This window comes from Gambusia affinis, linkage group LG05 (genome assembly GCF_019740435.1).
Source record: "Gambusia affinis linkage group LG05, SWU_Gaff_1.0, whole genome shotgun sequence".
Taxonomy (NCBI): Eukaryota; Metazoa; Chordata; class Actinopteri; order Cyprinodontiformes; family Poeciliidae; genus Gambusia; species Gambusia affinis.
The window spans coordinates 31,737,264-31,749,005 of NC_057872.1; the positions used below are offsets into that span (position 1 = coordinate 31,737,264).

The 11,742-nt window shown below is 46.6% G+C and overlaps 2 protein-coding genes across 8 annotated transcripts; both read left to right on the forward strand.

The window, feature by feature from the left end:
• Nucleotides 1–1,283: 1,283 nt before the first annotated feature.
• On the forward strand, nucleotides 1,284–10,309 carry LOC122830891 (chromatin target of PRMT1 protein-like). 7 transcript variants are annotated; one of them, XM_044116652.1, is made up of 8 exons: nucleotides 1,284–1,605; nucleotides 2,209–2,276; nucleotides 2,346–2,419; nucleotides 5,202–5,294; nucleotides 5,362–5,446; nucleotides 5,567–5,744; nucleotides 8,003–8,197; nucleotides 8,293–10,309. In XM_044116652.1, the coding sequence occupies exons 4-8, from the start codon at nucleotides 5,230–5,232 to the stop codon at nucleotides 8,511–8,513; spliced, it is 744 nt and encodes a 247-aa protein (XP_043972587.1). In that variant the 5' UTR covers nucleotides 1,284–1,605; nucleotides 2,209–2,276; nucleotides 2,346–2,419; nucleotides 5,202–5,229; the 3' UTR covers nucleotides 8,514–10,309. The 7 variants fall into 7 exon arrangements, with proteins under 7 accessions (XP_043972587.1, XP_043972589.1, XP_043972590.1 ...); XM_044116654.1 differs by lacking the exon at nucleotides 2,346–2,419 and having other exon boundaries at nucleotides 5,143–5,294; nucleotides 8,293–8,429; XM_044116655.1 differs by lacking the exon at nucleotides 2,346–2,419 and having other exon boundaries at nucleotides 1,284–1,533; nucleotides 5,143–5,294; nucleotides 8,293–8,429.
• Nucleotides 10,310–10,574: 265 nt separating this feature from the next.
• On the forward strand, nucleotides 10,575–11,711 carry LOC122830892 (glycogen synthase kinase binding protein). The gene has a single exon (XM_044116657.1). The coding sequence runs from the start codon at nucleotides 10,835–10,837 to the stop codon at nucleotides 11,276–11,278; it is 444 nt and encodes a 147-aa protein (XP_043972592.1). The 5' UTR covers nucleotides 10,575–10,834; the 3' UTR covers nucleotides 11,279–11,711.
• The last annotated feature ends 31 nt before the right edge of the window (nucleotides 11,712–11,742 follow it).

Below are 11,742 nucleotides of genomic sequence, written 5' to 3' on the forward strand. Positions count from 1 at the left end.
TGTCCTGCAGCTCTTAGAGTCTCCCTGATCCAACAACCTGAATCCAACAGCTGAATCACCTCCTAAGAACAGTCAGGTTCTCCAGAGTCCTGCTAATGACCTCATCATTTGACTCAGGTCTGTTGATGTAGAGATACATCTAAAAGTTGCAGGAGACCGGCCCTCGAGGACCAGGATTGCCCGCCCCTGATCTAGTGTAATAACATCACACTGCTACACTTGTATCACTGGACGTTTAATTCGTTATTATTATTAGTTCATGATGTAATTATGTGTTCCGTCAAATGACACATTCATTGATGTCATTTGAGATGTCTTGACAGGAATTTTGACTCGTCAAAATGCAATTGAAGGTATCTGGAATTATTATTCTTACTAGTCAGAATGTAAATGCAGATATCTTAAATTACCATTCCAGAAAGTCAAAATGTAGTTTTGTCAAGTCAAAATGCATTTGTATGTTAAAACGGCTTGCCATACTTGTAGGAGCTATTTACCTATTTTCAGTTAAAATGTAGATTATGTAGTTCATTTTTATTTATTTTCTAGTTGATTTATAATTAGAAGTTTTGTTTAATTTGTCATTTAGAATAGGTTATTTGGTTAACAATTCACTTAATTAGTTAATTAATTTCAGTTTGGGACGTGGGTGTATCATGGTATAAATAGTTAGCTCATTATGCACGTGGGTGGTCATAATGCTTTTTACCAGTCAGTGTCAGTATTAGTTAGTTCCAGTTATGTTGTTAGTCCCAGTCACTTCAGTCTATGACTTGTTTTGCCTGAAATGGAATAAAAACAACTAGAACTGTATTTTGACTGTTTTGATCCCTTTTTTGAACTGCGTAAACCAGAACCCAAGATGCATCATGTGACTATTTGCGTTTAATTCCCTTTTTTGCTTTGATCACTTTTGAGTCTTGAGTTTTTTGATTTTGGAATTTGAGTTTTTGGACAAATAGTCACTACAATACTGTCAGAAGCCAGCAAGTCCACCTGCAGCAAACAAGAAGGGGTGGGACGGACTTCAGCTTGAACAGATTTTGTAGCTTTCGGTGAACTTCTAAATCTGCTCCCTAGTTGCACTTTTTTGGGTCTACTGCTGCCTCTAGTGACGTGGGGGTGGTAACACAACTAATATAATTACATTACTAAATGATAGCCCACCAGGTCTCCAAACCAGACCGAGATATGTGATCAATGTGATTGGCTGAAACAAGGACACTATCTGATTGGTTGCTGATCATCCAATCAGATAGACTATTTACTAAAAAAAAAAAAAAAACATTTGTGGATTGAGATTCACACACAAATGCAGCAACTCGCAGGCAAGTAGCTTGGAAATCAAGAGATACTGTGGATCACGTCCTGTGAATTTGTGAATTATGAGACGGTTTTAGCTTCACAGAGTGGCGCCACAAGTTTGAAAGGAACCAGTTTGATCCTATCAGAGGTTTCGTTGGGTCTGACCCGGATGGACCCCAACGGAACTTCCGGGAAGCTAACATGTCGACCATGACGTCAGAGGTGAAGGTCAGTAGAGCGAACCGAACCGGTAGGTTTCACCAGAACCAGTGAGGCCAGCCACCGAACCAAGTGGTACAGGTGGGTTGTTTGATTTGTTCCGCTGGTTTTTAATTACCTGGCGGGAAGGGTAAGCGCTTGTTAGCATCGAAGCTAACTTCCGTGTAGCTGTTTTATTTATAAATATTTGCATAATTATTAATATGAAACATAAAATAATTAGAGCTAAACATTATCTTTAATGATTAGCTTTGACCTAACCCTGGAATAGGAACAAACAGCGTCGGTTCCGCCCCGCCCTGAGGGCCGGGGACGCCGGCAGACCGACCGGTGTTCGTGGCGCTGCTATGCGGGTCGCATTCAGGCCTCTGAGCGGTAAAATTCGGCTGGTTCGGTGAGAAGGAACCCAGAACCACCCAGGTTCTGCTGGAACAAACTAATACTCATTACCCCAGTACACCTGACCCATGTTCCCGCCTTCCAGAACCAAAGAGAAACCAGAGCCAGAACCATTATTCTCTAAAACATTTAGGAATTATTTAAATAATGATAAAAAACCGAACACAAATATTTCTGTGATGAATGGAAGATTACTGCTGCCACCAGGAGGCGCCGTTCTGCTGTGTTTAACTCAAATTAAGAACTGAAAAAGAAAAGTGAGATTTTCCTTTTATGTTTAAACAGAACCAGCTCCAGGTTGTTCCATTCAGAACCCAGTGAGACCCGTCCTGACCAGAACCATCAGAACCGAGGTGAGATGGTGAAACATGGAGGCACAACATGGCTGCCGCCCATCTCTAAACACTTTCTACCTTTCTCAGGCTCTTTGCTGTGGACTGGAGCTGCTTCAGTTTCAGTCCAGAGAAGTTGACCTCTGACCTCTAAGTCACTGAAGGTGCAGTTTACTATAAGTGGAAAAGACTCACTGATGGATACAAATCATAATATTAAAAACTTTGAGACTTTTCATCCAAAATATGGTGTGAAAAATAATAACCCCACATGGTTATGTAGTGCAGTTGGGGACACACACACATACACACACACATACATGTACACATATAGTTATTATGCTAGCTGTAGTTTTAGGATTCATTTTATTGTTGAACAACTACAGCGCTCTGTCAATTCAAGTTAATAACCTCTCAAACCTGAATATTTAAGGAAGCAGTAGTGAGATCTTGTCTTTCTTAGGACAATATCTATGCATGCAAGATTATTGGGCAACTATTAGTGTGCAGAATTATTATGCAACTGAATTAAAAGTGAACATTTTCCCGTCTCACTTGTTTATTGTCATCCGTTGACGTTAGAATAATAAACATAGGACTCAAAAATGACAAACATTTCTGACATTTAAAAACTAAATCAGAGACCAGCATCGCCACCCTTCTTTTCAGTAACAGTTATAATCCTTCCCTTCATGGAGTCTGTTGACAATCAGCTTTTTGTGCAGCAGCAGCCACAGCCTCCTCAGAGATGTGAAGTGTCTTCCTTCACCGTAAATCTCCAGCTTAAGAAGGGCCACAGGTTCTTTAAGGGGCCACTTCATTATTCTTTCATCTGTAAGGCTTTTCCTGCCTCCTTTGACGGATGTGATGCAGCACTGTCTGCATAAAAATCATGCCGACGTTTCCTCAACCACTGCTTGAAGAAAGTGTTTCTAAAAACTGGCTTTAGGTTTGGGAGGTGATTTTGAGTCCAATCAGCTCATCTTTAATAATGGCAGCCCGTACCAGAACCCCGCCTCCAGCTTGCAGGTGTCTGGTGTGAAGTGGAGCTCTGTGGCCAGTACTGACCCGGCATTGGGCCCGTCCATCCATCTGGTCCATCAAGACTCACTCTCATCACATCGGGCCATAAAACCTTTGACAACCTGTCTTCAGATTTGTCTTGATGTTTCAGCCTTCCTCCCCTTGGCAATTTCTCTGAACATCCTTTACTTCTGCAGGTATGGCGGCACTGGAAGATAACGGCTTCCTGTAGCTTCACGTTTCATTCTTCTCAAATCTTCGCCAGTTAATTTGCTTCTTTTTTTCTCAGCACGTTTCTTGTGACCCTGTTCACTATTTTCAGCAAAACATTTGATGGTTCTGTGGTCACATTCCAATGTTTTAGCAATTTCAACAGTGCTGCATCTCTCTGAAAAACCTTTTAGTTTGGACTTTTCAGAGTCACTTCAATCTTTATTTTGACCCATTTTGCCTGAGGAAAAGAAGCTCCTAAGAATCGACGCTCCGCCCCCATGCTGACGTAGAGCAACCCTCCCCCAATCATTCCAGGACTTTTGTCAGCAACAGCGTTGCAAGTCCACGCCCCTTATCCAGAGGAACTGACCTCAGACGACATCGACGGTATCCATCACAGAAAACACGCTTTTGAGGAAAATAATAGATAATGACGGTCCAAGCTGTCGGTAGGGAATATGCATTACGTAGAACGTGTAGAGGGAAGAAAGTAATTTATTAGCTTTCCAAAACCAAAAAGGAATCTGGAATAACGCAATCATGGATCATGTGCTGCAGCCCAACTCGCGTCCAGCTGAGAGAAGTGATGGACGGGAACTACCTCGTTATTCAGCAGTAAACGTCCCGTTGTTTATCCTAACGACACTGATGGTCAGATCAGGCCCTGCAGCGGTTAATTAGCCCAAAAACTAAACACAATAAAGAAATTATCCCCTTCGTCATGACTGGTGTTTTACCCTAATATATTAGTATTACTAACTATGTTATCTGGAAGTAACCTGGCTAACGACTCCATGCTAACGGCTGATGGCTAAGCGTCAAATAAACACAAGTCAGTTAAAAGGCAGATGTTCACAAGCTGCTTTTATTTTAGTCATTTCTCACCATTTTATACCTGCAAAATGGCTCCCACAGCGTTCACACTCACATCAACCAGACTTTGTCCCTCATCATTCTTCCTCTTGGCCTTTATTGTTTATTTCTCGTTATTTCCCTCTAATGACCTCACAGACCTGACCTGGGACTAGTTATACAATTTCTTTGCCTCAAGACAACATAAATGGTTTTTAACGGTTTAAAAGGCAAAAATGACTCACAAAATGTCTGGGGTAACGCATGGAGGTCCGTTACGTTCGGGGCCGGCGCCGTGTTCAGACATGTTGGTCTCTTTAGGCTCCGCCTCCTCATTATACAAATACACACCAGATATGTTTATATTCAATAAGCATTCAAGTTTATACAGCTAGTTGGATATATATATGATAGAGATGTTAATCGGCCGATTTCCATTAAAAAGTGTTTGATCGGCCATCAACCTGATCGGAGCGTCACTAACATGTTAATAATTAGGAAGCCTGCCTCCATTTTTTTTTCTTTCCATTATTTTCTCCAAAGAGTTTTTGCGGCGCTAGTGGCTCGTATCTCAGTGACAGGAGGCCGACGGAGGGCAAAGGTCGCCGGGAGTCCAACCCGCGGGGCGTGCTAACCCTGCGCCGCCACAGCATGCCCCGCCTACCTCCATTTTGCGTTTTTCACAACCTGACCAGAATCAGAACCGGTACCAGCGGACCCGGTCCAATGGATGTTTGAACCGGGTCCGAGCGTCCTCACATGTAGGTTCTACTCAGGTCGGGTTGGGTCCGTGTTGCAGGGTAGATTCTGGTGAAGCGGGTCGCCATGATGTTGGTTCTGTTGCTGCCGGTTCTACAGGAGAACTCGGCTTCAGAGGCAGAGTCTGATGGAGCCGGCCCGGCCCGGCCCGCTGTACCTGAGGAGCACGGCGACAGTTTCCCTGAACGAGCGGTGAGATCCGGAACCGATCCAGAACCGACCCAGAATCAGCTGTGCTCTGACGCTGGGTGTCTCTCAGCTTCTCTCAGCTCCTGATGACCCGGCGGACCCGACCCGGCAGGCCCGGTTTCAGGAGCCGCAGGAGGAGAGCGGCGCTGGTTCAGGTGAGCTGAAGCTCCGCCCATCTTACCTTTCAGTTGGACCGGGACGGATCGGCCCGGTTCTGATCTTGGGGTCTATGTTTCCGTGGTAACAGCGTGTCTGATTGGTCCTGTGTGCCTCAGGCTCCGCCCACCTGCCAGAAGAGGCGGCTGCGTGTGAGGGGCAGCGTGTGGACCCGATTGGGGGGTCCGCTGCTGACCCGTGGGCTGACCCGACGGCGCTGGTCCTGGAGGCAGTCCGGGTTCTGGAGCTTCAGGAGAAAGTACACCTGGAGAGGCAGGTGCAGCGCCCCCTACAGGAGTGAGTAGCAGCTGCGCTGTGATCAAAGCTTCTCTTGTGGCGTCACTGACGGCCATCTTGGTAGACACTGTAACCAACCGTCATGGCAGTTGCTATGGAGTTACTATGACAACAACAAATTAACTCTCTCCTCATTCCCAACTTATGAACTAAATGAGTACAGATGTCACTGAACTACAGTTTCTGATGAATACCAGCAATATTTACTGCTAAACAAGCAGCATTAGCTTAGCTTAAAAGGCTAAAAGCCTGATATAGTAGGCTGGTTCTGGTCTGTTCTGATTCATGTCTCAGGAAGGCGGAGTGTCTTCAGTCAGAAAGTTCTTCAGAGTCACTGTAACACAGACAGCTACAGGAGGTCCTTCCTGCCACCAGCCTTTACAAAAACTCTATAAAGAATCTGAATTAATGAGTTAAAATGATGTTTAATTTCCCTTTGGGATTAATAAAGTATTTTTGAACTGAGCTGAATTGAATTAGCTGCTAGCCAAGTTGACGCGTCGCTACGCGTATGTAACATGCAACCCACAAAAAGGTTAATTAATTTATACTATATATATATATATATATATATATATATATATATATATATATGAAGTTGGGCCTAATCAGAAGGTTCTGAATTCGAGGGAACCCAGGTGTGAGCAACAACAGAACACAGAGTGTCTACAAGAAAAGAGCAAATATTTAATATAATAAACAATTGTGGATCCACATTTAAAACAGACAAACAAATACTGCGCGCTTTAAAAAATAATAAATTGAATACTTCAGTCTCCAATGAATCAATTGTTCAGTCAAAGTCTCTCAGCTGGTGACCAGTCGGGTCACTATCTACCCGTGCGCCTGGTCCTCTGGGCTGGGGCTCCATCCAGGTTCAGGAGAATCTCTGGCCCTCCAGGCCAAAAATGAATCAAACAAGCTCAAAGAAAACCTGACCTATAACAAAGTAAAACATTTTAGCACTTAAGATGCCAGCATCACTAAAACTTAAGCTATATTTAATCATTTCTCAAGTTCTTATTTTTTCTTTCATGTTGTACAACAACAAGTTATCAGAACACAATTATTTCCAACATATTAGTAAAATTAAAGAGATTAGCTTATATGTAGTAAAAAAAAAAATACATTCAATCTTAAAATAAATGCAATTACATAAAACAAATACAACATACACAACAAAAACAATACAAAATCTTACAATCCATTTTATTTTATATTAAATTTGATAATTTAATAGGTATTTTAGCCAAATTTTCTTAACCAACTGCCGAGCGCGTGCGATGACTCACCGATGCTCTGAGCCGTCAACGGCTATTTTTCGGGCTTCAGTTGTTCACGGGGGAAACCCTCTAAGATCTAATAAAACCGAATTTAGTATTTTGAATTATATATTTAGTGAATTTATATTAATATTGTTTTCCTTACCAATTTCCAGATTCTTCAATTTCTTTCTAGCTCTTTTACGGAAACGACCGTCAGCTGTTAGCTCTCAAGTCTGTCTGCTGCGCTCCGAACGAAACAACTGCCAGCTGTTGAAAGGGGGCGGGACAATCAACCCCATTGGCCGACACGAAACCAGACCACGCCAGCCATTGGCTGCCTAATCTGTCAATAGAAGCTAACACTAAAAGCATATTTCACATTTTTGAAGATTTACCTAATTACCTTTTAGCTATTTTGGTAGAATAAGACATTGAATCAACATCTATTATTTTTTTTCTTGTGTTTTTAAACACTGGGCCTCGGTGTCGTCGCTACACGTAGCCTAGCCTCGGTGTCGTCGCTACACGTAGCCTAGCCTCGGTGTCGTCGCTACACGTAGCCTAGCCTCGGTGTCGTCGCTACGCGTAGCCTAGCCTCGGTGTCGTCGCTACGCGTACCCTAGCCTCGGTGTCGTCGCTACGCGTAGCCTAGCCTCGGTGTCGTCGCTACGCGTAGCCTAGCCTCGGTGTCGTCGCTACACGTAGCCTCGTTATTCAGTTTGACTGTTTAAACGTTGCTGGTCTGCAGCCGTGGGTTCAGGTGGAGACCCTCTTCCTGCTCTCCAGGTGGTGAGTGATTGCCGGCGGTCAGAGCAGCTTGTTTCCTCTCTGATACGGTCGATTCCTACGGCAGCCATTTTGTTCCTGTATCTTTCTCTGGTTGGTCAGGAGCAACAATATATTCTGTTTTTGTTCCTCGTGAATCCTTGGACCGTCTGTGCTTTCCTCTCCGGTTCAGTGACACAGATCACTTCCAGTTCAGACTCTTTATAGGAAGGAAAGCACCGTCAGAGGTCAGAGGTCAGATACGAGCCAGGCTGGAGGGTCGGGGCCTCAGACCAACAGGGGGTCTCCTGGACCCAACCGGTCTTCTTCTCTGCTGCTTCTCCATAGGACGGGGGAACCAGCTGAGTCGGCTGGGACAGCGCCGCCTGGTGGAGACATCAGACCTCCAGAACCAGACTGAAGGTCGGTCCGCTGAACAGTTCTGATCTGTGATCCCTTCGGTCCATCATCTGCAGAACCTTGATGCATCTGATCACTCATCATCTCTGTTCTGACAGGAGGGCGGGGTCCCACGTTACGGAGGGGCGGGGCCACGGCCTCAAAGGGGCGGGGCTTGGCCCCAAAGCAGCAGCTGGATGCTGAGCTGGATGAGTACATGTCTCTGTCCAGAAGCAGGCTGGACCGGCAGCTGGACGACTACATGTCCATGTCCCGCAGACGCCTGGACCAGGAGATGGACGAGTACATGCTGATGGCGGGCCAGTGTCTGGAGGACTGAGGGGCGGGGCCTGCAGGGGGCGGGGCTTGGTTTTATTTTCTATAAGCAGCAGAGATCTGGCTGCTGATTGGTTCCTGAGCTTCAGGTCTGTCTCTGGAGGCTTTTGTTTGTTCTCTGATTGGTTGCTTTATTTTTGTCTACTTCACTGTCTTCTCTCTGCGTTGGAGATCCGAGTTCCTGAAGCTGCATTTTTGTTCTCAAAGTTTGAAAATAAATGTGAATCCAGTCTGGTGTTTCCTTTAGAGAAGATGCTGGTTCCTCTGAGTGGGCGGGGCTAGCGCTCTGCTCCGCCTCCTGACTGTTGTGATTGGTTCATGAGTGCAGCTCAGTCTGCATCAGAAACTGTTACTGACTGTTTTTAATGTCATAGACGTGCGGTGTTCGTTAAACTGTTGTGCAGCTCACATCAACAATAAACATAAAACAGATGGCCCCCAACCATCACAGCCGGTCCTCACAATTCTGGGTGTAGCTGCAGTTCCTGCGGCCGCCCAGAAGGTGGAGGTGTTGTTTCCCTAACTGGTTTAATAAGAATATTATTTTTGTAAAACAATTATTTAGCTTTCAGTGATTTTTGAAAGTAAAATAAAGAAACTTTCTCTAACTTCCCCTCCAGGGAGTTTGCTGTTCTGGACGTTGTTCCTAAAGAGGTTTTGCTCTTTAAGGTCGTCCTGAGAGGACAGAACCGCATTCGGACTCTGAATCCACTGTGGGGAAAGTTTGTTTCTCTACACCCTCGTCTAGAAACAGGAATATAAGATCCTTCTTTCAGAAGGACATTTCTACAGCACCTTATGTGACCCTCAACTGGAGACAGATTGTTTCTGATATCAAATGGTCAACGGTTTGGACTCCATCACGAACCCAACAGAACCAGCACCAGGATACGGACCGCTCTGCTGTTTCTGCCATTGGGACAGTGAGACGCTCCTTCACTGTCTGTCTAAATTCAGTCTCATTCTCAATAGTTTTTCACTTTTATTAACACTCAATTTTATGTAATTAATCTGTTGATTCTAAATTTCATATTCATAAATCCAAATTTTCTTGCAAGAAGCCTCTGTTTTATTTGTTTTTATCTGAATTTCAACATGAACTATTCTGACCTCTTCAGTCCCTCAGCAGTAAAAACTTGAAGCTGGAGATGATTCACCTGAAACGACCCGAGTTTCTGTTTTTATTCGCTGTAACTCCTGGCAGGTTTTCCTTTTCCTCTATTCTATACATTGTACTGACATGTTGATGCAATAAAAGAAGAAAGAAACAAACAGCAGGTTCACTTGTCGCCATGGAGACGTCCCGCAGGACCCAGCGGAACCAGTCCGAGGCCCGACTGGAGAGATCAGCTGTGAGGAAGGCTCCTCCTCCTCTTCCTCCGGCAGGTTTTCCAGGAACGAGTCTAAACATGAACACATGGGGGAGCGGACCGGGTCAGAACCAACCCGCTGACCTCTGCTGCTCGCTGGGGTCAGTCTGTTCACATTCTGGTTCGGTTCTGAAGAATGATCTTGTGGTTCTGTTTGGAGCCGGCTTCAGGTCCGAACCTGACCAGAACCAAACAGAACCCAGGTTCTGATTAAGTTTATTCTTCAATCGGACCTCAGGTCAGTTTTTGTGAAAATAAAGAACATGCCCGACCCGGTTCAGCTCTGGTTCTGGAAGCTGATGTGTGTTACTGAAATCCACAGACCGAGCAGCGGCTTCTGATTGGCTGCTGAGTCACGTGGTGCCGCCAGCAGCTCCTAATATGGACATGAGGGCTGCAGGGAGCAACGAGTTCAGACAGAGGCTGCTTCTGAGAAACACTGAACACGCTGTGCTCACACACACACACACACACACACACACTGAGAGACATTGTTCTCTGCAGCTCCACACCTCCCTCTCTCTCTCTCTCTCAACATCCCTCCGGTTCGGTACATCAGGTCATGTGTGCAGACCGGAACCAGTGATGATGTGTAGGTCATACCGGTCTTGATGAGATTCGGTTTGTGTGTAAATGGTTCCGGCAGCGCTAGACTAAAGTTATGTAATGTTGGTTCGGATGGACCGGTCCATTTGGGGGGGTTGTCTCACGGTGGGAGGAGGCTCGGTTCGGAGTGAGTGTTCTGGTTTGGACCAGTGGACCTGCTGAAGTGTCTGAAGCGGTTCTGTCGCCCCACCCGTACTCAGCGTGACGTCACGCCTCCGTACCCCCCTCCCCTCGGCAGCAGATGGTTCGGTCCAGACGCGTCACCCATTGTTTACAAATCAAACGGCTTGTTTGTGTGTACTGAGCGGAGTGGAGCGGCCGGGTTCGGTTCGGTTCGGTCCGCAGAGAGATGCCGAGTCTGAAGGAGAAGCTGCTGGCGCTGCAGCAGGCCGTGGGCCCCGCGGACGTGGACGCGCTGGTCACGCAGATCGGAGAGGCGCTGCAGCTCCACGGGGCGCCGGGGGGGAACCCGCGGACCGGGCCCGGGGCCGCAGCGGGTCCGAACCTCCAGCAGAACCCCCGCGGCTGTTGCCTGAAGATCCGGAACCAGCGCGGGACCCACCGGACCCGCAGCCCGTACCAGCTGCCAAGACACGCGGAACCGGACTGGGACCAGATCCGACCGTGGAACCGGAAGCGGGTCCCGGTTCGGGTCCAGGAGGAGGACCCGCACCGGCTGCTGCAGGAACTGATTCTGTCCGGGAACCTGATCAAGGAGGCGGTTCGGAGGCTGCAGTTCTCCCCGGACTGCAGGGAGCTGGGCCGGACTCCGGACAGCCTGCCCTGCGCCTGATGGGAGGACTGGGAGGACTGGGAGGACTGGGACACTCTGAACCGGACTGGATCCGATGGGAGTTCTGGTTCCGTGGTTTTTAGAACATGTGTCTCATGGAGAGAACGTGTCGGATGTGGGGGGCAGGGGGCTCTCTGTGCACGCGCCTCGGTCACGTGCTCATGTTCTTGAACAATGATTACGTTTTGTGGGGGCGGGGCTTGATCAGGCCGGATGTTTACAGTGACTGGCCCCCACGCTCCTCCAAACTGATGTTGGCGTCACCTGCAGCAGGTGAGGCTGCTGACGTCAGAGACTGATCTTGTTTGTTTATTTCCTGTTTGAGTGTTCAGAAGAATCACGTGACTGCTCCGTAACGGAGCGCCTTCAGATTCCTGACTCATCAGGGCTTTTATTGTCTTAATAATAAACACTTCCTGTTTTCCACCTGTGAGGTTCAGCTTCCCTCTCTCTCTGTCACACAC